This window comes from Pempheris klunzingeri, chromosome 8 (genome assembly GCF_042242105.1).
Source record: "Pempheris klunzingeri isolate RE-2024b chromosome 8, fPemKlu1.hap1, whole genome shotgun sequence".
NCBI lineage: Eukaryota > Metazoa > Chordata > Actinopteri > Acropomatiformes > Pempheridae > Pempheris > Pempheris klunzingeri.
Genome location: NC_092019.1, coordinates 10,810,804 through 10,835,779, shown reverse-complemented (window position 1 = coordinate 10,835,779; position 24,976 = coordinate 10,810,804). Strand labels below are relative to the sequence as shown.

The 24,976-nt window shown below is 41.7% G+C and overlaps 1 protein-coding gene across 1 annotated transcript; it reads right to left on the bottom strand.

Moving 5' to 3' along the window:
• Positions 1-198: 198 nt before the first annotated feature.
• On the bottom strand, positions 199-3,847 carry irx2a (iroquois homeobox 2a). The gene is made up of 3 exons (XM_070835962.1): positions 3,608-3,847; positions 1,946-2,351; positions 199-1,103 (listed from the first exon to the last, which is right to left on the bottom strand). The coding sequence occupies exons 1-3, from the start codon at positions 3,845-3,847 to the stop codon at positions 199-201; spliced, it is 1,551 nt and encodes a 516-aa protein (XP_070692063.1).
• Positions 3,848-24,976: the final 21,129 nt, after the last annotated feature.

Sequence of the window (24,976 nt, the reverse complement as noted above, 5' to 3'; positions counted from 1 at the left end):
ATCAAAGTGGCACAAAGAAAACCAGTTTGATTTTGCATTGGAAACAAGTGAACCCCCCCCCCCCCCCCCCCCCCTTTTTCCTTCCACCACGGAGCCCCCCCTCCCCCTGCGTTTTAAGAAAAATACAACCTCAAGATCCAACACCAGATTAAATAAGTTTTACAAAATCCTCCATCATTTTCATACCGCGTAATGTTATTACGTACCTTTCTTTGCTTCTAAATTTGCGGGTCTGAAATGCTGCTGCTGCTGCTGCTGCTGCTCGACAACAACAACCTGGTTTGGGTTATTTTTAACGAGGGGAGAGTCTGGCCTGTGTTTGGGGTTGGTGCTCGCCTCCAGAGCCTGGTGAGACGAGCTCAGACCCTCGTTTGCAGCAGCAGCGGCGGCGGCGGCGGCGGCAGCAGCAGCCAGACTCACTCCAGATGAATTAGTGTACCGCAGGATCCCTTGGCCCTGCAGGGGGCTGAAGTTGCCATAGTTTGTGTAATTGCTATAAAAGGGAGAAGTGTAATAAATAGGTCTTCCAAGGATGGAGGGGGCCGAGTAGAGGGAGGGGGAAGTGGCAGCCGGGGAGGTGGTGGAAGGCGTGGGGGGAGTAAGGAGGCCACCGCTGGAGGAGGGGCAGTTCGGTTGCCCGGGCTGCCCCAGTTGCTGATGTTGCTGCTTTTGGTCCGAGGTAGCAATCTCCGCCAGCGACCACAGTTTGGGCTTGACTGTAGGGTTCTGAGGGGGCCCCGATGAAGGTCTGCTGTCATGGCAGGGAGACGATTTACTGGTGTTGATGTTGTTGCTGCTGCTGCTGCTGCTGCTGCTGACGAGGCTCCGGGCCAAATCCTCGCGCTGGCTGTGGAGGTGGTGGAGATGATGGAGGTGGTGGTGGTGATGGTGTTGGTGGTGACTCAGAACCGGGGCTTCTACTCCCGTCAGAGGCGACGATGTGACGGGTTTGGGCGACCTCCTCTCCTCCTCCTCTCCGTCCTCTTCGCATTTGTCGCCGGCCTGGTCTGAACTCAGCTCTCCCCCGCGACAGCTGCCCTTCTCCCCGTCAGACTCTGCCGAGCAGGAGTGGTCCGTCAGGGTGTCGACGTGCAAGCTGATGCCTAAGACCAGAGGAGGGGAAAAAATTAAAAATACAATAAAATACACAGGCCTAGGAAGGCCTACAGAAAAATAAATATCCCAATGATGTATCAGAAAGGAAAGAAAATACAGAAAGTGGACACACGTTATTAAATATTAATGACCATGATATTAGCCTATAAATAAAAATAAATGCATAAGCTGAGGATTTAAAACAAATGAATAAAATATATGAAAGCCTATCCTGTAGTCAAAGTATAATCCCTGTGTTTCAAAAGCAACCAACCAGGCTTGAATAGGTAAGATATTAATAATTCAAATCTGTTTGAATATTAGGCTGCGATTAAAAGCATTTTATGTGCAAACAACAATGCTTTAGTTTGTTTGCATAATTATACAAAACTGTCTTCAAAAGAACGACATTAATAGTCTGGTGTTATTGAGGCCACTCGTGCACTCCTGTGGATTGCTGTGTAACGTGTCTGCTTTGCCACTGACCTGCCATTAATCATGTTCAAGAAAAGAAAAGGTTCACCTTAACAGGTCACTCAGTCTAGTGTTGAGTCTTAGATCTCCTTTTTATTTAAAAATAAATAAATAAATATATAAATATATATACACATCAACTAAAGCAACCAGTGAAGCCAGATCTCTTCTAGGTAAATATATTTGGATTGTATATTTGTTTTATGATTTCATAATTTCATATCTATGCGATATCATTCAGAATATTGCACTGAACAACTTGAGCAGTAAATAAAAGAAGCATCCACCCCCCCCCCCCCCTCCCCTCCCTCTCCACCCCCATCCTACCCCGAATTGTTAAATGGATCATTGGCTCAGTCGCCAGATTATACCCCACCTTCATCCTCCGCGGATGCCTCGCTGTTATCCAGGGTTTTGTCGGGGCGCTCCACCTCTTTCCTCTCTCCGTCCCCGTCCTCCTCGTCCTCGTCCTCGCTCTTATTCCTGGGCGCCCAGGTCATCTTGTTCTCCTTCTTGAGCCTCCGCCTGGCGTTGGCGAACCAGGTGGAGACCTGCGTCAGGGTCATCTTGGTGATAATGGCCAGCATGATCTTCTCCCCTTTCGTCGGGTACGGGTTCTTCCTGTGCTCCTGCAGCCAAGCCTTCAGGGTGGCCGTGGCGTCCCTGGTGGCGTTTTTGCGGTAAGCCGGGTCGTTGAGTTGGTAAGGGTACCCTGGACTCCCGTATGGGTGGTAACTTAATGCCCCGGCCATGCCCGTCGTGTGCGCGTCATACGGAGAGCTCTGGAGGAAAGTTGAGAAAAGTTATGTCTGCGAACACTGTGATCTTTACAAATGTGACATTAACGTGGACTGTGACTAATTTACAAGGCAGCTTCGTGTCGTTTGTTCACCTTTTAATGCAGGCAAACACATATTAAAATTATATTAAAACCTCTGAAACGATCAATTTAATTCTAGTATGTTGAAGTCATTTGTTTTATAAACCTGTCGGAACAGCTGAGATGGGACTGGAGAGTGGTGTAAATGTCTGACTCGAATTTTTATAAATCATATAAAATTCAAATAAACATCTTGGGCTTGATTAACAACGTGCTGTATATTGTTAAAAAAAACAATTGTTGCTTTGATCATTTGTCAGCTCTCCTTATTAAGTAAAAAGGGAAACTGTAATAGCAAACAGAGGGAGTAAACACACTGTGCGTAAAAAAGCAGGCCGCAGAAAGACATGAACTAATGGTTAACTAATGGTTAAGATCATTGTAGGATTAACTAATAACAGGGCTCCAGTTAATAAAGCCCTTAAGATAATAAAAAGGAAATTTCAATTTTCTGTAATCACCTATTAACTTCCTCATTTTCTCTCAGTGGCTGCTTTTTGTTTTGTTGTGGCAGCCCCGATGTGTTAACATATCTCCTCTTTGCAGCATTACAAATCCCATTAGCAAATCACTTGATATGCACCTTTCCTAAAACGCTTGAAGTGCCCTGTGTGTGACATTAGCCTCGCCAGTCATGCTTTTCATGTTAAAATTCCGTTTATTCAACTCAAAATAAAGTCAGCGACTTCATCCCCGGTGATTTTAATCACTGCCGAGGAAGAAAAGAGTTATGGCTTGTGTTATATTAATTTTCTATGACACATAAATTAACTGCTTAGAGGCTAAAGGCTCAAATAAAAATCTGAGATGGTGTTCTGTTTTACATAATTAGCTGCGCAGCGAGTGTTAAGCGTTGGTCAAGCCATTACAATTTGCAGCTCATGCTTAAAAATCCCATTTAAGCCAAAGGGGTCAAGGATTTTATAGTAAGAACCCGACGACCAGGTCACTAGTTGTGAATGTACGGCAACCGCGCGCTCAATAGGAAAGTTCCGCAAGCACTTACTGGTTACTGAATCGTACCAAAAGCATTTAAACCTGTGCCGATTTAATCGCTCTGTCACATTTTGCGCACTTCCAGACTAACTCGCAGACACATTAACCTGCATCGGAGCCTCATCATACAGAATCACACGTGAGTATAAGAGGTTATTTTACCATGTAGGATGGGAATCCCGTGGTTGGGTCCGTGGAGTATGACAGCGGACTGGAGAAGCCTGCACCAGCCGAGGCGGAGAAAGCAGCCGATCCAGGGTAAGGGCTGAAGGCTGAGCCAGAGGACGATCTCGCCAAGTCTTCATTCCGCGGGGTAGCGAGAGCCGAGGCCCCGTAAGCCGGACACGAATAAAGAGCCAGAGAGCCCGGGGGCTGGTAGAGGTAACCCTGAGGATAGGACATTGGTGAGCACGGGATAGGTCGCTGATTCCAAAAAGGGAGGAAAAAAAAACGCGCAGGGCGTCGGGCAACAACAGCCAAAATAATAAACAATCAACTCAATAATCAGCGGTGCAAACAGTCATCAGACAATGAAAATAAAAAAAAAAAAAAGTCCTCCCTCCACAGCCCCCTTACTGGGAAAAAAACCCCCGAAAGATCTGTTAAAGTGCCCTCATAGAGGCAATGTGGCATGCGTCTTGATCCCCTAGCGTCCGATGTTTTTAGTACGCAGCACTAGTGAGGAGTTAGGAGGGAAGGAGCCAGTGGAGTTTCAGACACACAGAGCATTGGGGGAAACTGGAGCTGTCACTCCGGCTCATCTGAATATCCCATCCCCGCCCCCTTTCTGCCTCATAGAAATGGAGCCTCGGAACAAAACCAAGACTCCACACTGCAAAAAGTTGGATCTCTCCAATGTGGGGTTTTAAAAAAACCTATTTTAAACTTAATAAAACCAGACAAATCTACCAACTGGGTGAGATACTGATGGAAAACTGCTGCTTAATGCGCATTATTTGGTCCACAGCTCTTTGATGTGTGTCAAGGAAATTCACCACAGTTTTGTTTCCTCTCCCAGTCTGTCATTTCAGTTATGATTAAACCCAACAATAGTGCATTGTTTAACTTTTTAGGAAGGAACTTTTTAGAATGTTGTACTCAGTCCTCTTTGTGCCGTCAGGTTATTTATTGTGATTGCTTTAAGGTCAGGTTGATTGTGGCACACAGCGTCTGTCTGATCAAAACTTGCGTTCAGAGAGAGGAAGGGAGAGAGAGGGGGGGAGAGAGAGAGAGGGAGTATAAAATGGCCAGTGCTCTCCATTTGCAGCTGGTTGTTTCGTCATTGCTGCTATCAAACGCGGCCACGTCCACGAATGTCTGCGAGCACCGTTTAAGTGAGCGCGCTCCTCACGCAGTGCGCGCTCCGGCCTGCGGGAGGTGTACCCGGCACCTTAATTTCCACCACTTAGCGCATCTCGAACACGCTCATCCCTTATTATTACAATTACATTCACCATCAGCACTAAAGCTGCTGGCGGTAGTGACAGTCGCTTTATGAGGGGGAAGTCTCTCCTCTATAGATACCAAACTAACTACCAACTCTGCTTAAGTGCTTAAGTGCGTGTGGTCGTGTGTGCGCGCGCGTGTGTGTGTCTGTGTGTGTGTAATTGTGGGTTTGACAGCTTTTTTTTCTCTGCCTGTTGTGTACCATTGCGTGCGCGTTTGGACTCGTCTCCATGCACAACAGGGCGAAGCCTGGCCCTTTATTATTGTGATTACAGGCATCATGACCTCTGTTGGAGACAAGCGATACAGCACAGCACGGTCGAAACCTGAGACTGTGACAGCGGTTTTGGAACGGGCAGTCAAGGTGGCAACTATTGGGAAGAAGAGCGGCCTAGCTGTCTTCCTCATCAGTATTCATCCGAATGAATACATTCATCCATCAGGTGCTTGTTCCTGCACTGCAGTGTGGTCTGCCACTGTTGTAAACAGCCAGAGCACAATTTAAATAGGTGCAGTACAGCTCGCCTTTTAGCAGGAGTGACTAATTTATTCATAAGAGCTAAACAGAGGAATGCATTTTAATGAACAATTTATTTTTTTATACATTGCGGGTTGTTAATTAATACACAGTATCCCATAACGCCCTGTATTAAAATTTTGACATAATTAAAGGCATAATTGGGGCAATTTTTCAATTTAGGCTACTTTGAGAGGGGACCCCACAGTGTTATAACTAAGTCTAATAGAACATACTGTCATCACAACATATGGGAGCGTATGTATTTAGTACAATGTTATCAGAAACACACTGCAGGAAAATTCAGTATTAAAGAAACATACTAACCACCCACCTAAATTATGTAGCAAATAAACTAAACTATATTTTTAAAGTCTGCTGAGAATGTTGTTAATATTCTAACTGCTCTCCCTATTTTGTGAATAAATCCATCACTAACAAATCCTATTAACAGAAAATAACACTATAGAAAGCTCTGGAAATGCTGAATACTGTGTTACGTCTAAAATATTCATTATGCATGACTAAATGTCTAAATTCATAGACCTATAAAACAGTCACGTCAGTCACATTACTGACTATGACATGATATGATTGACATGAAAGGGAATTTACATGCTGTTTAAAAATTTCAAACAGAAATGTATATAAGAGCAGATGAATAGGTTTTTTTTTTTTATTTTTTTATATTTGAAGTCTGACTTGTTAACATGTTGTATTAGAACCTGTAGGTGTAATTGGAAAGTGAACTCACTGTTAGTTTATGTACATTGATTTATCTTATGAATACCAAAGTCACAGAAAAAAAAAAACATCTAATGAAAGTGTCAAATGCCTCTGGATCTGCGTGGTTATACTACTGAATACTTACTGTAGAGCCAAAACACTTCCCAGTGCTCAGATTAAGAAAGTTTTACATGTTTTTGGAGATATACAGCATTTACTATATCCCCAATTATTATAAAGGTGTGTCTGCTAGGACAGGGATTGTGTGTATGTTTTAGGGAGATGTAGGTGTGTTCTCTGTTTCAGGCAGGACTAATCAATCCCAGAAGAGTAAATGAGCACTCCAAATATAGATTGGGTGTAGATATGGCTGACTGGGAGTACTGTTTGGCCCACACCAGGGGGCACTGTCTCCTCTAGACACAGACCATAGGCTAACCATCAGTACCGAACCATCACTGCGAGTGTAGGTGTGTTGTGTGTGTGTGTGTGTGTACATGTGTGTGTACATGTGTGTGTGCATGTGTGAATGGTCTGCGAGGGTGTTTTTCTTTTTTCGTATGTGTATAAGTGTGTATAATGGTGAGTGTATATGTGTGTGCATGTAAATGTGCTCATATGCATACTGTCAATGTGAAAGTGCACCTGTCGGCCTGTTAAGGTGTATAACTGTGTGTGTGTGTGTGTGTGTGTGTGTGTGTGTGTGTGTGTGTGTGTGTGTGTGTGTGTGTGCGCTGAACTCTGCAGTAGTACATTCCAGGTCTCAGTTTCAGACAGGCTGGAGCTCCAAAGATATTTTAGTCCCAGCCTGATGGAGATATAGGAGATGGGAGCGATGAGATTGACAGACAGGCAGAAAGACAAGGCAGGCAGAGAGACAGGCAGATAAAGACAGTATAGAGAGTATAGAGACAGTAAGGCAGGAAAGACAGGAAAGCATCAGGTCAGACATATAGAGAGGCAGACAAGGAAAAAGATGTAGAGTCAGACACAGAGATCCCCTGTCCTGCACGCTCATCACCAGTTCAGGCTAACATAAATTAGCTGTAGTGACTCTGAACACTATGTATAAATATAGTATCAACATTTTTACTCATAATAATGAGTTATAATTATGAATAGACTTGACCTACAACATATGTTTGGGCACATTTTATTGATGTAATATTCTAAATGAGTTCAGTGCATTTTGTAGCACTACAAATACGCATTTTTACTGTATACAAGTTAATAAAAGGTACAATATTAAAAAAAATCACAAGTTTTGCAGTTCATTTAGTTTGTGCACAACCTTCCTGCAAATACACCTTGCGCTAACAAACACAAACATAAAGACAAATTAGTATGATACACCGATAATAAAAAATGTCATTTAATAATTGCTAAAAAGAAAAAAAGACACGTTTAACTTATTGATGTCATGAATACGTATGATTGCTTAATGGATCAAAGCAGTTTTCTACCTCTGCTCACTACAGATAACTTCATACCAGAAGCAGGCATTTGTGAAAAAAGGGTATTCTTCATGAATGAAGGAAACAGCTATGGGTTTATTTTATTGATTATCTATTTTCTCCCAACAGAATTTACTATTGAAGAATGTAGCACTGGCAGAGTTGCTTGTATTGTATTGGCTGATGACTGCTAACTGCTAACCCTTTTTGGAAGAGCAAATTGCCCACAGTTGAATAGCTTAAAGGATACAGCGTTGATGTGATTCCCTTTGTTTATTAGACATATGACTAAATAACTATTGATTTCTGATTTTTCCTACACTTCTGAACTTCTGCAGTGCAGCTGTTGAGGATCTTTTGTCTTTTATCAACTTACATGACTTGCATTGAAACGGAGTAATGGAGGTTATGTGCTGTTTACGTGTGATGCATTTCAGGGCAATGTGAGTGGAGCTGGGTAAAAGTGCAAAAGCATGTGCATGCCCGTCTATCACTGCAACTATATGCATGGCTGTTGGTGCACTGGTGTAGCAGAGAAATTGACTAGTTACATAGTGATATTGAGTTGGTCTGGAATCAATACGGTCTGGAATATAGCAGTTTGATTAAAGCCTGAGCCTGGCTATTGTTCACAGTAACCACTGCCTCCACCTGGATATGACTTATTAGAACACGGCATTGAGTTTTCCCACCCTGAAAAGTAGTTTTGTCGTCCGGTACGTCTCCTTGTAGCTTAGTGGTTTTATATTGAGTAAGGCGGTGTACTCATCATTGCTGGACAAAGTCTCGAATTTGCTTCAGTTGAGAATAGATTGTATTTTGCTCTATACACACACGACTATTTATTCTTCTGAAATCTGAAACACCCCAAAAGCTCAAAATGCTTTATCCTCTGTGGGCTGGAGAGGGAATGTTGAGTATCCCTAACTTACACAAAGTACAGTGCATGTGTGTTTGTGTGTTTGTGTGTGCTCATGTTTGCTCGTGGGTTTGAGGAGGGAAAGAGAGGAACTGCACTGTGATTTTTCATTGTGCAACTTAGTTAACTAGGCGGACTCATTGTCAGCTTCATATGATCAAAACACCTCTCCAGAACAGTTGAGATCAGTGGAAAAAGCAACAAAATGTTGCAGTGCATGTGTTTGCGTATCTGTCATCACAACAATGTCACATTTGCTGTATTTTGATACAAAGCACAACTACAACCCATCCCATCCCCCCTTCGGGTTTGTCGAGGAAATGTCTTTGGTCTTTTTTTTTTTTGTACAATGGGGGAGGGGTCAGTAGGGGAGGGGGCAACTGGGGGGACGAGGGGTTGGGTGGCAGACTGGCGACAGGCCGTCATCTCTCTCCCCGCCTGGCATCTGCCCACTGCTGCCAACCCTCTTCTAATCAGCAGCCGTCCATGTGCTTGGCAGCAGAGGGGGTTTCAAATCAGCTTCTCGCCCCGAGTTAAAAACCCTAAGCCCTATCACTTTGTAAACGGGTACCTTTAGGGCGACTGAAGCAGGGACGCCTCTGATGTGCTGAAGTGGAGAACATCGGTTGCCACATTGCCTCGAATATGTTATGCTGCTAGCGCTGTTGTTGCTGTTGTTCTTGTTCTTGTTTATCGTAGTTTTTTAAAAAACCAAAATCACAAGGAAGCTCTTTCTTTAGGTTTGATTTGTTTAACATGCTGCTAACTGACATGGATGTTGGGAAAAACAGTTCTCGGGGAAGGAAAGTGAAGCAGTAAACTGATGGGCTTGAGGTGTAATTCTTCTTCAAAAAAGAAGGGAAACAGCCACTGCACTTGTAGTGAAACACAAGTCTTTATTTTGCTGTATTCTGACATGTTGTCTGAATTGGTGAGACAAGGGGAACAATGTTCCTGCTTCCTAATTCATGGTTGAAAAGCTTCCCTCTCAAGTGCTGTCTTACAAACTACAAACATCACCTTTTTTAACAAAATGCTGTCTCACAGTGTATGACACAAAGTGTTACACTGAGTTCAAAGATGAAGACACACCTGGACTATTAGCTTGACAACTCTGATTACCATCATAATTTCACAAATGTTCATTTGAGAACAAATCATGGGGTGTATAGCGTAAAGCTGGAGGGCTCATCCATCTGCAGGACAGAGGGTGGGGGATTTAGGTGTAATGGCTGGTGGCTTCAGAAGTAACAAGCACAAAGACTGGGCTATGTGGAAGGGGAAAAAGAAAAAAAATCCACAAATTATAGGAATTATGTGCAGCATGGGTTTCAAACACACACACATCCAGACAGGCTGATTGATGAACCAAACGAGTAGCCGAAAATCAAAGGGGGGAAATAAAGGGAGACACAAAGGGGGAACAATTTGAAATGGACTAACCCTCTCCGGTGGCTCTGTAGCCAAGGGTCGGGCAGATAGGGTTGCCTAGAAAGAGTCTGCTGACAGCCAGTGTCACTGGGCTTTGTAATCATTGTGCTGGACCTGATAGGGTTACTAGCGGCTAATCCAGGTTGACCTTGGTTAGGTGGCCTGAATGAGGACGGCTTTGTACAGTTGGGACAAGCTAACAGTATGACGGCGATGCTGACATATAATGTCTGCGTGGGGACTTGCCACCACAGCTCTTTTGTTGTGCTATCGAGTTGCAAGTCCCAGCCACACACACACAAAAAAAATGTTTTTCTCTTTCTCTCTGGGTGGAAGAAAGGTGGCATTTAAATTGTCACTGGGGAGAAGGTAAGGTTGTATCTCAAGGTTCAAGAGGTCAGCTCTTGTGTTGGATGGTGTTCGAATGACTTCAAAACAAATCCTATCGTGATGAAATTTCATGTTGTTGCCACGCAATGGCCCGTGTGTGTGGATGTCTGTGTGTGTGCGCACTGATGTAATAGAAATGCCACCACACTTCGACAACATGTTCTTACAAAGAGGATCTCTAAGACGAGGCTTAACTGATAGTGCAGAATTTTCTCTCCCCATGGAAAGAGCATGTATTTTCACAAGAGGTAAGTGACATCTTTTTTTTTTTTACTAGACAGAAGAGAAAGACTAGAAAAAAAGGAGTTGGCATGTCCAGTTTAATCACTCAGCATCTCTGCCTCAACAATGCAAAGAACCAATGGGATTTTTCTTAATTGATTTAAAAAAATCTTTTGTTTCTGCATATATTGTCACACTATTGGTGACTGAGCAACAGAAATCTTAAATCAACTAAAAATGCACAGCCACATAAAAACACTTGTGCTCTCTGTTTTAAATGGTCACACATCATCTAATACAGATAATCGTCTAATAAAAGATGACACAATTAACCAAGACGCCCGATGAATTGATGTTTTTTGGAAGACAGTGTATTAAGAATGGGAGATAGGGAGAAAACTGAATTTAATGTTAGACATCATACTTATAATACACACTCAACAGCATCCATTCGACATCCACATACACACATCATCTCACCAATAAACACACGTGCATACACACACACACACATATACACACACACACACACACCTTCAGGCTCCAACTGGTGTGAAGGCAGTAGAGAGAAGGCATCCTTGCCTTTCTTCCTGCCAGGGAGAGCTGTAAACGGGAATGGGATTCCCATCCCCTGGAGCCTGCTACTAATCCACAACAGGCCCACTGCTGGATTACTGGGGACATCAGCTGACATGCCAGCTAGTGCACACACATGCATGAGCACACACACAGGGGTACAAACACATGTGCACACTCACCTACGCACACACATGATCTGACAAACACATCTGTGCATGTGCGCGCATATGCCAACCGTGCGGTATGTGCAACATACACTCACATGCATGCACATCAGTGGTCAGGCGTGCACGCATGGATGGAAGCACACACGCACGCACACACCAAATACATACACAAAAACAGACAAATCACACACATAATCAAGACCTGGAATGCAGCTCATGGCTTTAATACATTGGCAGGACAATATAGAGATTGCCATATTTCTACAGTCAGGAGTTGGCAGTAATGGCTAAGTCTGTCCTCTATTGTCCCTGATGGTCTGGATGCACACTGATGTATATGCTTTGTGAAGTCCCTCACCATGCAATTATACACATCTATCCTGCATTATGTATGATTATGTGCTTTGTGATTCCTGTCATTATTTTTTCGGCTAAATCAGAACATTAGATTCAACAGTGTGTCTGAAACTACAATTCACCGGATGTGTCTTCTGTGTCTCATGTCCTCACAACCATAAAGTGAAAGCTGAAATGTCCAAGCACCAAAATTAGAACCTAGTTTGGTCAAGTATGACCACGCACAGAGATTTTTTCACGTTGGTTGTTATTGCTTTCAGTGTGTTAACAATCATATAGAATAGATATAGGGATCTGTGTACAACCACAGTTGTACAAATACTGTACTTTGCACAATTATCTTTTTTGACATTTGTTCTCTTTGAATGAGTTTGGTACTATTTGTACTCACTTATTTGTACTTTCTGAGCTCTAGAAATGTTTTACATTGGTGACAAGACAAAGCATCCAATTATCTTATTATTATACAGCATGCCCGCAAACTGAAAACGACAACAATGGTTGTTTTTTTCAAGAGGTTAAATTGACTAATGTTTACATAGGCAACCTCTAGTGGTCATAGTAACTATGACAAGAACAATGAAGGAAGTTAGGTGACATAATATAAAGGGCGAAGTCCACCTAGAGAGGAAGTCAGGGTGGATGGACGGGACAAAACACAGGATTTTCCCTGAGGAGATCGCCGTTTGTGTCCCCTGTGAAACCCAACGTGAATATTTAGTTACATCACATATGGAACGTAACTTTTTTTTTCGGTTGCTTCACCTTACCAAACTGCATTTCACAATCATCATGTGCATAATGTAATGTAAGTTATTGGCTTGCTTGTGGCTGGTCCCCATTCATCCTATAAGGAGCGCTGAAAACGCTCATATAAGTCATGTTGGGGGTCATTGGAAAATGACCGATTCTGTTACTTCAGTATCAGTACGGTTTTTATATGTAGATGCAGCTGACTTCATGTGAATTCATTTCTACCATGGAACGACATGTGCTGGCGAGAAGCTGCGGGAAACAATCACATTTATAAGCTACTTTTTAACTCTTCATTTCATTATATTGAATGAAGTGGATGTCAAAAGTCTCATACAGTATTACTCACTGGTAGTTATCTGGGGTATCAAATGTAGCACTAGTCAGGACATACAATGTGCTGATTGCTAGAAATTAGCTCCAACACACAAATCAGCTGTTACACATTTCAAATGCAGTCAGGTAAATCTCCACCCATGATTAGGTCAAGCGTGGTGGCGGTATTTGTGGTAAACACTGTTCCGCTCTGGAGGCTAAACGTTTGTGTCAGTAAAGAATAATTACACCCTTCGATGTTGTATCTATCGTGTTAATCTTGGTCCACAGCAGCCACTTTATTCTCTCGTTTGTTTAATAGCTCACTAGCAGCTTTATTGTTTCAAAGTGCTCGATAGCAAACCTGTAAATTCTCTGTTCAACATTTGCCCCCGTGGCGTTGTGGTTCACCGGTGTTGAATGTTGAAATAAAGCAAACAGTCATTGATCTGCAATCAAAGATCCCGGACAGGAGGTCATTTACATGTAGAGAACAGAACCATTAGGAACTGTGCTGCAAGGCATGTGTGGAGTTAAATTCATTTAGCAGTGGTTCACTGGCATTATTGACTTACCTACACAAGGTATGTGTTACAAAAGAAAAAAAAAAAATCACTAGGCTATTCTAAAATACAGTGTATAGTTGTGGTAGATGCTGTATGTTGCTAATTAGAAATGAATGTGCATGTGTGCTGTACACAACAAAGCCAAGTTAATTATCTAGGGACCAAGAGAGAGACAGGCTTTATACTGACGGCCTTGATATGAAGCAAAGGAATCAGATAGGAGGCCAATGGCTCTTGAAAATTAGGCACAACCACTTATTGGCAGTTGGTCAAGTTTGCAACTGTCCCAGGAGTCTCAAGTGCTTATGCAATGTGTTGCAGCTTCTGTTAAAATTTGATGATTAAATGGGCAAATACTTCCTAGATTTGTAGACTGAGTGGAGGGCCTGTTTATTTTATTTATTCATAGTGTGAAAATGAATAATTTATCGGTCAGCAGTTTTTGTCAGAGAAGAATAATTATTGTATGTGGCAGGCTAAAGGTTTGTGATTTTTGCATTTGGCACTTTTCCTCTGTATTGGCAGCCGCCAGCTTGTGTCAGGGTCATCTCTCCCTGTTTGCTTAGAAAAGCAGTCAGTCGCTTCTCAAGCTGGTTTAATAGGTTGTCATAAACATGTGCATGATAAAAGAATCTTCATTGTTTAATATTCTTATTTTTCCAACACATTTTCAACAACTTTAGAGGGATTTTGTTAAGTGTTTTAACAGTGCTACTAAAACAGAAGCAAAATTCTGGCAGAACATTTGCTAGATAACTTATGTCAGGTTAACTATAGCCAGTTAAGCAGACAGCTATAGCTACCTAACTGGAGGTGGATGTCAATATGATCACCGGAACAGAGGAGATAGGACACAGTAGCTTAAGTATCACAAATGATGCTTAAAAAAGAAGGTTTTAGAACAACTGACAGGAGGCATCACAAAAATACTAACAATAAAATACTAAATATACTGTGGACATATCTTCCAAGCACTCACACTCACTATGGCCAATTTAGAGTCACCAATTAACCTAACCTGCATGTCTTTGGACTGTGAGTCCAAATATGCGAACTCCACACAGAAAGACCCCAGGTTCCAACCTGGAACCTTCTTGCTGTGAGGCAACAGTGCTAACATCCACACCACCGTGCTGCCTCCTCACACTGTCATATATTTTCAGTGATTCATATTTAGCAACTCTTCAGGATGGAGTATATCCCATCAAGCACTAGGAGAATGGCACAAAGAAAAAAGAAAAAAACGTTCTGTTTGGTTTTCCTGTCTGTCCACTGCGGTGCTCACACATACACAGACAAGCACAATCATACTCAAGTTCATTCCTTTGTGCAAATTAATGGTTTAAAGATTTGGACAAACACGCAGACCCAACACAGAAGCTGCGTTGCATCGGCCATAAGTCCCATCCTGTGGAAAGACACTTATGCACTTGCATATTGTAGGTTCTTTGTACAGCTAAACCTTTACTTTTAGTGATGAGAGCTACAACACATAATCAAGAACTATATGAAAAACACAATTTCAAACATGTGACTTTCTTACCTTATATGACTTTGTGGGACTATGTTTCAGTTGTTTCAATAAGTGCCCCAAAACCACAACAAAACATCAGACTTTAACACAGGAGAGCACTGTTCATTTCCTGTTTCCAACTGACAGTCAGAAAAAAAACAAAAAAAACATGACCACAGTCTTTCCCAAACCTTAACCTTGTGTGAAGGTCCCCTAACCTAAAATGAGCCATCTATAACCCCAAAACACATTCCCCTTACTTTAACAAAGTGCTTTTATTTAACCCAAACAATAATCTTTTCCTAAACCTCTCTAAACCGTAACCATAGTGTTTTCATAAGTGATTTGTAAGGGTTTTGGACAGACAAATTATGTTGTCCTGCCAATAGGGGTGTCAAGTCAAGAAATGCTTCTATGATTTATATTTCAAATTTGTGAAAAAATCAGAAAAATGGTTTCCTTCACCCTCTTTTCCTCAGTACTACAAGTGTCTACTCTCCTACACTCAGTCAAGGTCAATTGAGTTCTCCACTCTGTTATCAGTGTGGTTTTTGATGGAATAGTGCAGATAACAGAGTACTCAGAAAAGATGGAGGGAAACAGGAGATCAAGAACTGCTGCTTCTCAAATAATTATTGCACCTTCTCCACATAGCCACAGAGTTATTTCTAACCTTTAACGTACCGTATAGTTTTCAGCACACTCAGCTGCACTCGCTGCGATTAACAGTGGGGTGGACCTATTGGACTATTGGTTTAGAAATAGCTTGAAGTGTTTTACTGATTTTACAGAAAAGTAAATATGGATTTGGAATGTTTGTTGTCCTTTCCTGTTTTGATTTTGCTCAGAGGATTGTAACTTATTGGATAAAACGGCAAGATACAAGTAAATGGTAAGTTTTCAGTCAAATCAATATATCTTGGAAGCTGGAGCTGCTGGGCCTCAGATGCTCATCAGAAATGTTGACATTGGCTACCTCTGAAAGAATTCTTGATAGCCATCCTCTAGATTTTGCTTGTTGCCAAAATCACACATAAGAAATGACTGCTGCCCAACTGGCAGACTTTCCTTGTTGCAAGGCCTTGAGTGGACTGAATAAAGGGTTGTGGGGGGACAATCCTCTTATGTCCGAGCCACACCCCTGCATGTTTTATCATTTCTAATGGATGTCAATACGACTGTTGTATTTTCCAATAAGTGGCACGTTTGTTAATATTTTTTTATTCAAGCTTGGAATAGATAACAAAGCCATAGGGCCCGATAATGGTAATCCTGAAGTGGATATACCACTGAATCTGTTGTGAGCACAGGCAAGCCTGTTGCAATTACCAAAGCATTACCACCCCACAAAAATAAAAAGGAGTCTTGATTTTTATGGCACACTGTAAGACATGTTATACTGTAAGACAGCTAAGAAATATCATTGGTGTTGTTTTGATCTTCAATTGGTGTATCTTGTAAGAAACAAACCATAGTAAAATAGATGTTTTCTGCTATTTTACAACCACCACAGTGCACAAATACACACACACCTACACACATCGTAATCAGGACCTGGGATCATCACTAAAGAGTACCGACAACACTTTGACGGACCTCGATCTAACCAGGCGTTTTCCCATCAAGGGATGATTATGTGACTAGCCTCGAGTTACTAGCAATAAAAGAAATGTCTCTCTTTTTTATTACATTTCCCGGTCGTGAACAATGGAACGTTTGCCTCTGAGCCATTTATTCAGCCCTGATGTATGATTAGCACAGGGCAAATCAATACCATGTTGGATGATCTTAACGGAAGGGTACTGTGATTCCCCTCCGTCACAGGACCAAGCGCTGATATTTGTCTGTCAGCAGTGACATGCTATCTCTAGCAGGGGCACTAGGGCCAAAACACAGGTATTGATCCTGTCAACATTGATGGGCCTAATGGTATGGTGGATGAGGGAAACTACCTGCCACTGGAAATGTAATGCACTCTATGAAACGGCCTCCTGGACCAATGGAGGGAACATGATGTTTATCCATTTTTATTCTGAATTATACTGAGAGGTCCACAGTGAAAATTGAACTAATTGAAAGTGAATACCGTAAGAGGAATATCCTTAGCAGGAAGTTCCATAAGAGAACCTTTTTTTTTCTGCATCGACAAACACACCAAAAGCAAATGTGCTGCTTTCTCTAGGATTGGTCATCGACCACTCAACCTCTTCCATCGTCAATCGTAACATTGTGATTTAAAAGGAGACCCCCTCACCCCTCCTCGCCAAAGGGGACATTCATCGATAACTCTGTCCCAGCTCAAGGTAGTTTGACGAAGCCATTGCTGAAGCATAACACTCATTCTCCAATATCCCAGTGGAGAGGAAGGGCAAGTCTCCATTTCCTCTGACTACTTCAACCCGCCCAACAACAATATTATTGTCCAATGCAATGTTTTACTGTGGATATCATCGGTACACTTTGCCCAAACCTAGCTCTCTCTGCTCTGAATTTGTTGGACCATGCATAACAGGATGATGTTGGGTTTTGTCCAGACATCTACCACATATTCAGTATTTTATTCATCTCTAAAGAAGTTAGAGTTGGTTTTTGTGGGTTTTTCTTTCATGGTACATAATCTGTTTTCATCAGCTTCTCCTCTAGGAAACATAAAGGCGTCACCACCACCTCTGAAGAATAAGAAAATCTCATGAATATGTCTTTATGTTTATGTTTGTCTACTGGGACCCGTATGCACAGGTTTATAATTACGTATGTTGTGCTTTAATGCAAGGGATGTCGTTCTGTGATTGCAATCTGATTTACATGTATTTTTGTACTACAGATGAAAGTCACATATAAGGCCACTCCATTACAAGAAAAGGGTTGCAACTATCTGACTTTGTACAGCGGGTGCTGTTGTAGGGGTGCTTCTTAGGAGTGGCAATAGACTCCTGCGTGTGTTGTATGTGTGTGTACATATTGGTTTTCAGCAGTTTCAATGTAAATCTGTGAGGAAAAAAGACTTTAAAGAGATGTACAAACAAGCAACCTTTATCAAAAAGCGGGCAGCTGCACTCCAAAACCATGTTGTACTCCCACCCCTGTATACACACACACGCACACACAGCAAAAAAAAAAAACTAAAAAAAAGTCTGGCTAAGCAGTTAATCCACTAGTTTGGCATAAGTTGGGAGAAAAGTCTTGAAACAGGGTGTAATGAACATGACCTGCCTTCAGGACCAAATGCCTTTCGTCTAAAGAATCAAAACTCAACATAAAGATCACTTAAAACAGTTTGCTTGCTGACCATTAACATTCCAGTGTGTGTGTGTGTGTGTGTGTGTGTGTGTGGAGGGGAGACCAGCAAATCCATATATTGCTATGCATATGTAGTACGCATGCATGTGTGTGTGTGTGTGTGTGTGCCCCTGTGTGAGTGTGTTATATCCAGTGCCCCTGGCTATGTCTCTTCAGATCTTTTCCTGTTTATGTATTTCCCTTCCTAGACTGGGGCCTGAGGAATATGCTGGGGGCTATACAGACACAGAAGAGTAGGAGGAACAGTTTATTTATTTATTGTCAGGAATTATCACTCAGAATACATATCAATACAGCAAAAGGACAGAAAGGTTGCAGCTCTAATAGCATGGGAAATGACTGGGAATTACAACTGGAGATACACATCTACAGTTGCGATTATCCATCAGTCATCTGTGCTACACGTACTTTATGGGTGAAAGCAGAGAAGTGTGCTTACATCACCATGTACATATATAAATGGGGCAATGTAAGGTTTTAAAGTTACATTCAGGTAAGAACTACATTTGTTTCACACTATAAAGCTGCAAAGTTGAAAATAAAGTTGAAAATAAAGTCTGTGTCTGGTAGGTCCTAAACAACAACAAAAAGTTTTATCTTGTGTGTCAGTCGTCAATTCAATCAGCTCAAAATGCATTCATCAGAATCATTACCATAGCTGGTACTGTGCACAGTACAGATTCATATTACTCATATTCTTTATTAGTCATCACCTGTTATTCCTGCTCCACAATTTTTCAAGGAAAAGGCATCATTGAGGTTAAGCTACAGTACATAACAGAGAGCACAATGCCATCAGATAACTTGTCAGTCACGGACAGCTGGAAAAGGCACATACACACAAACGCTTACACTAAGATGTGCCAACACATACTCTGAGTGCTTCTGGATAGAAACACAGAGTGACAGTGATAGAATTTACTGTGATGTTATCAGCAAAGCAGCCATCACAGCTTTGGCAGATTGGAAGGCCATCAGGACCCATCTCCCTGGCTCTGATCAGTGTTCGCATCCTGACATCAGCCCGAGATGTTAACTCCAGGCCCTGAAAGGGGGCTATGAACCATGATCAGCGATATCAAGCCACCAGAAATAGAAATCCATTTTCCTGCCTCAAGCAGAAGGGGGTGAATGAATATCAGTGGCCTCCTGGTCTGGTCTGGTTGGGTCTTAGTTGGGTGTCTGTCTCTCTCCCTCTGCTTCACCACGCGGGGCCCTTCAGCTGTTTTTGCCTCTCCTCTTGTTCTGAAGGTTAAAGGATTAGGAGCTGTGTTTTCAGACCGGATTGCTGTCCTGGCATGGATTTAGATTTTGGCCACACACACTAGAAACTAGAGCCCCAACACACACGCAGGTGCACATATGTCCATGCAAACACACACACAGACCACCAGCTCCACGCTGAGCAGGAGGTTGTGGGGATTAGCAGGAAATACCACAAGATGGTGGCCAAAGCATTTTTTTTTTCTTTCTTTATGGAGCTAAATAAGAAAATGAGAACAAACCAGAGGTGCTTGTACAAAGTTGTTTTTCACTCTTCCCCCTCCCTCAGTCTCCCATCCTCCTTCCTTCCTCTGGTCCTGTCGAAACATGCTGACCAAGTGCATTGTGGCATTTCCAAAAGCAAAAAGCCATTAAATATAAACACGGCGTGTGTGTGTGTTTCTTTTTTATGATCTTTCTGCTTTCATTTGATTCTTTTCTGTTTTGCTTAGAAACTTCTTGAGATGCCTGTATAGCCAAGCAAAGTTATGATGAATTATTGATCGATGACAGCTTCATCAAAGCAACGTGTTGTACACATACTTGGCATTTCTTAACACTGAATTTACAGAGAACCGACACTAATGCGCTCATGTCGTTCAAACTTGTTTACAAATTGGGGGGAGTCGGTGGACCTCTTGCTTTAAAGCACTGACGTCCAGGTACTGACAGACCTGGCCTGAAAGCATCAACGAGTGCGGAGAAGAAAGTGCGTCTGTGTGTATGACTGTGTGTTTGGGTTTGCATGAGGGAACATACACCAGACTTTAAAAAATGTATGAAGAACACAGCCTTTTTCTTTCTCGACACAGAGAAAGAGAGCAAACGGCTCCCAGAATGCCAGGGGAAAACACAGTTCAAATAGTGTGAGGGCGAAGGGAGCAGATCAGAGAGAAAGCTGTTTGCAGTTCAGGCCTACAAGGCAATTTTTCCCCCGACTCCCAGGTGAGAGAGCTCAAAGAGAAATAAACCTGAGGTACCAATTTGCTGAGTTTTGTTCAATAGATGGGTGAGTGCCTAGAGATTTTACCCCGAGTGCACAGGAGCCAGGGCCAGTAAACAAAATTACTTAAGGATGGTTACATATTCTCTCTCTGTCTTCCTTCATGCTTGAAGGAGACAAGCTCTTTGTCTTTGCTCTGCCCAACTTGTGTTTCATGTGAGTGCAGATAGATAGAGCACAGGCGACATGTACTCTATCGTCTCAATCTCGACAACTTCTGGGCTGTTTTCCTTGTCTATTTTACAAATCTTTTTCTGACTTGTGAAGTGCAGACTCGAAAGCTGAATGGAAAACTTTATCAAAGCAGATTTAACTTTGGAGAGCTGTGAAACTGCAGGATTTATTTACAGTACATTTTGAATTCTCTACCACTTTGCAGGTAGCATTTCTTATCAACTGTGAGATTTTATGTAGCTGTGTGTTGATTTTCATAATGTGATGCTGATTTATGTACAGACAATTGCGAATAACTTTTCATACACCATATCTTCTCTTCGGTACACATAAACGGAGACAGGAGCTCTGTGGGTTTGAATAATTGCGGCAATGAATATTCCACACTAAAGATAACACACGGCGTTATTTCAAATCCCACAGACACATAAGTTTCATCATAACGCTCATGATAAAACTGACTGTGACATACATCGCAGGACACCTCTCACCCATTTTACAATATGCCCTTCTGTGCTAAACAGTGAAATGAATTCTCACACATCACCATCACCAAACCTGGACCCCCTCTATTCGCATCGGCTCCTTGGAACAATCCATTAATTCACCCAGATCACAATCTGCACAGATTCAATTATTCCCGAAACCATAACCATAATGCAGAGCTATGACAGGGCCATATATTCAAACCAATATTTATTTGTAATAATGCCAGCACTCTCTCTGTCAAAGCCCCAGCAGACAGGTGGAAAAGGCACCGAGCGGAAACAGGACATAGTCTATTGAAAGGCACTGCTGATTTATTAATGCTCACGCATTTAAAAGTCACTTCATTTTTCCATGCCTTCAGTCTACATAACCCTATATGTGTGTATGTTTGTGTCCATGAATCAGTGTTGTTGAAATAACAGAATATTCCTGCATTGGCATTCTTCTTTTGGTATGCAAAGGCTGTATCATTTCAAAACACACTAAAGGTTCACCCAGTGCTTAGGACATGAGGTTTGTATTGCTTATGTTTAAATATTTTGATGGAGACTTCTGCACATTGGTGATGCTTGAGAGGCCAGCTCAGAGTTTGGCATATTTTTTTTTATGATTGACTGCGAAGGGGAAAAGAGAAAAAAAAAAAAAAAAAAGATAAATGGTTGTGATTTAGAGAGAAAGTGACTGAATGCCTCAGAGACTCGAGATGTAGAATTCAGATGTATGGTAACAGATGGCAAACCATGCAGAAATCAAAAAATCGTTTTCATTTTTCTTTAATTTCGCAGTGGTAATATTAGATGCAAATGGAACCCATACTACAGAATGGATGGTCTCAGAAACAAAGAAAAACATCACTTGAAGTTTGCTTCCCCCCCCCCGCGCGCCACTTTTTGTGAAAATGAGTATTGCAGATTGCTTCACCTGTTTGTGTTCAGCACATTCATTTCTGGGAGCCGGAAACTACAGAGGAGCAGACTCCAAACAATCATCTGTCAAAATGTAGAGAAGGTCTGGAAAAAAGCCATCATTGTTTACACTTGACCAACATTACCAAAGCCACATGAAGAACGAACAAAGTAAAAAAAAATCTGTGCGCGCACACACACACACACAAACATGAGCACACAAAGCACATAACTCCTCTCAGAGTTGTTTGATCCTAATTGCAATATGTCTGAAAAGCCAGGTCCCAGTAAAACGTAGTTGTTTTCAGAGTGAGAGAAATTAATTCTCATTGTGTGGCCGTTGTAATGTCACAGATGAGGACTGCCCTGACCTGAGCTTGAACTCATCAGTTGAAATGAAGTTGTTCACTCAGCTGTAGAAGACAAACCATAGTTGCTGCGGATTAATCAACCCCATCAGGGTGCGTGCAATAGAGGGCTCTTGCTGGAATGGAAATGGCTTCCACCCACTTCCACTTTGACCCCAGGAAATGTTGGATTAGAGGGAGTGGGTATGAGTAAAGAGCAAGACCCTCACGTATGTATGATATACTAAATTATATAGAGCCTTAAATTAGATGTCCAACCTAATGTGTGGTTGTGGATCAGTGTGCTTGTGTGTATGGGCCTGCTTTATGGAGTACAGAGCCCATCTACCATCATTTCTTTTGGTTATTCTGTCATTGTGTTTGGGTATGGGGGCATTTTTACAACGCAATTACGGCACCGGGTATGTTATGATTTCCGTATGATTTCTATGCTGTGCCATATGCGGCACAGCTGTTGAAAAACACACCCATGCAAAGATATTGAAACATTTTCTACGGTGCTGTGTTCCAGATGTCCTTGAAAACACACTTCAGACAAAAAAAAAAAACAGAGGGAGAGAAGACAAGTTGGTTTTGGAAGGAGTTGTCATTTCTGGTGAAGTTGGAGTTGGAGTCTGTCTGGCTATTTATCAGTCAGCAGCATCTCTGCTGAATTTGATTGCTTATAGTAAAGCCAAATGGTTGTATTTTAGATAGAGATATCAAGACAGAATTGTAAACATTTGGAGGGCGCTCAAGAAGGACTTTTTTGACAAGATAGAAAAACAATGCATGCGCTACATCACTAGTATAAGCTGTGATGTTTCAGATTCTCAAATGACACAATTCTGAATTTTCATGAGGCTGTTTTCTACCTTCATTACTTTGTAAACCAAAAAAAAACAATCTTTGGTTGTGAAATCTACCAGGTCTATCAAAGCTTGCAAAGCAGTTGTCCTTTAAAAAAAATCTTTGTCTGTGAGCCTTTACTCCTTCGGATTTACTTTTTTTCAAAAAAAACTACACATTCTTCAACCTGCCAGGGTTAGCTGGCACGTAAGTAGGCAATCCCAGTGACTCTGTATTAACTTGCATTTTTATATATATTTATATATATTCTATTTCTATAGAGGTGCTATGATTGGCTAGTTATGTGTTAGCTAACTGTGATTGCTTGTTAGATTCAGACTGGGTCCAGTTTAGAAAAAAAAACGAAACAAAACTAAATACAAAAGGAGCAAAGAAGCACATGAGCCCTCAAAGACACACATTTTGTCCTTTCATGCTCATCAGTGATATGCAATGGTCAAAAGAAGTTATTTCAACCAAAACTATCATGAAACATTATTGTCTACTGCAGATTTAACTTGTGTTTTCTGGCACTTTTCATACATTGTAAACTAAACTACAATCCTTCCCCCTCTTTCCAATGTCATTGGCAATGTGTGTAGGTAAGTGCCTTTCAGTGTAGCTATCATAGGCTATGATGAGGCTTCACAGGATAGATACAAAAAGCCATACATTATGAAGTTGTCAAAGGGTGTTGATTTGTCAGAGTCTTTAGAATTTCCTGGGTATTGAAACTAGAGGCTTTTTGCTATTGTATGAAACTTTGATAGGCGGAAGAGAGAGGAATATGATCCCATTATTTTCTGGCTTTGCACAAGCCTGACCATATGATTTACTCACCGCCTTCTAAACACGGAGAAAAGAAGCACGAGGGAAAGAAAAGCAACAAGAGAGAGAGAGAAAGAGAGAGTGAGTGAGAGAGAGAGAGAGAGAGAGAGAGACAGCATGCTTGAGTCATTGCATTTGCACACATTAGAGTTTGCAAGACTAATGTTTTGGAAAACAAGAATAGGGAAAAGTAGAATGCTGCAAATGGCTCTGCGTGACTGGATTTGGTTTGAAAAGGATATGTACGCTTCTGAGGAAGGTTCCCAGTGATATATCCAACTGGAAATTTTTAATCTCACAGCTGAAAACTTTAAATACAAAAGCCGCTCTTCAGGTTCACTCACTCTGCCAGTACTCACAATTGCCACAGCTTACAGTCTAAAAACTGATTACTCCTCCCAGCTAAACAACTTATACCAGTGTTTGTGTAAACTTAGACAACATCCAGCAATTGTCTTAAAATGTTTGGCACTTGACCAAATTAATCAAAAATGTCAGTTTTATTTCCCGAGCTACACAGATTCATTTATTTTAATGGATTTTATACTTTGCGCCATCAGTTAAAAAACTGTTACCACAAAGCAGCTGTGATTCAGTATATTCTTTTTCCCCATTACATGAAACAATCAGTAAACATTGGCTAAGAATAAGTGCAGTTGGATTGCCATTTTCCAAAGCTGCTGGGCAACGTTACAATACAAGGAGCACTTCACGTCTCCATCCAGCACCAAATCTCTTCCAGTGTTTGTCATACACACCATTGTTGAAGTACTTACAAAGATTGAAGATTATCTCCCCCTCGCTGGGCAACGCATGTTTGCAGCAGAGTCTCACATGTATAATTCATTGGAAAAATAAATTGTCAAGACTTTAAAGAACACAATGCATTTTGTACTGGGCAACACTTTGCTTTTTACCCTCCAAATTATTTATTGTTTCCTCTACTCCCTTGTGCCTTGGCCTGACCTTAAGTTTCTTCTAATTGGCTCTGCTGCCACACTGCTCCCTGTGTTTACCC

Excerpts from the sequence above, each read along its gene's own strand:
- irx2a (XM_070835962.1), bottom strand. The coding sequence starts at position 3,847 with ATGTCCTATCCTCAGGGTTACCTCTACCAGCCCCCGGGCTCTCTGGCT. Across the intron at positions 2,352-3,607 it reads CGGGATTCCCATCCTACATG|AGCTCTCCGTATGACGCGCA; the intron begins GTAAAATAACCT and ends ACTTTCCTCCAG. Across the intron at positions 1,104-1,945 it reads GGCATCCGCGGAGGATGAAG|GCATCAGCTTGCACGTCGAC; the intron begins GTGGGGTATAAT and ends CTCTGGTCTTAG.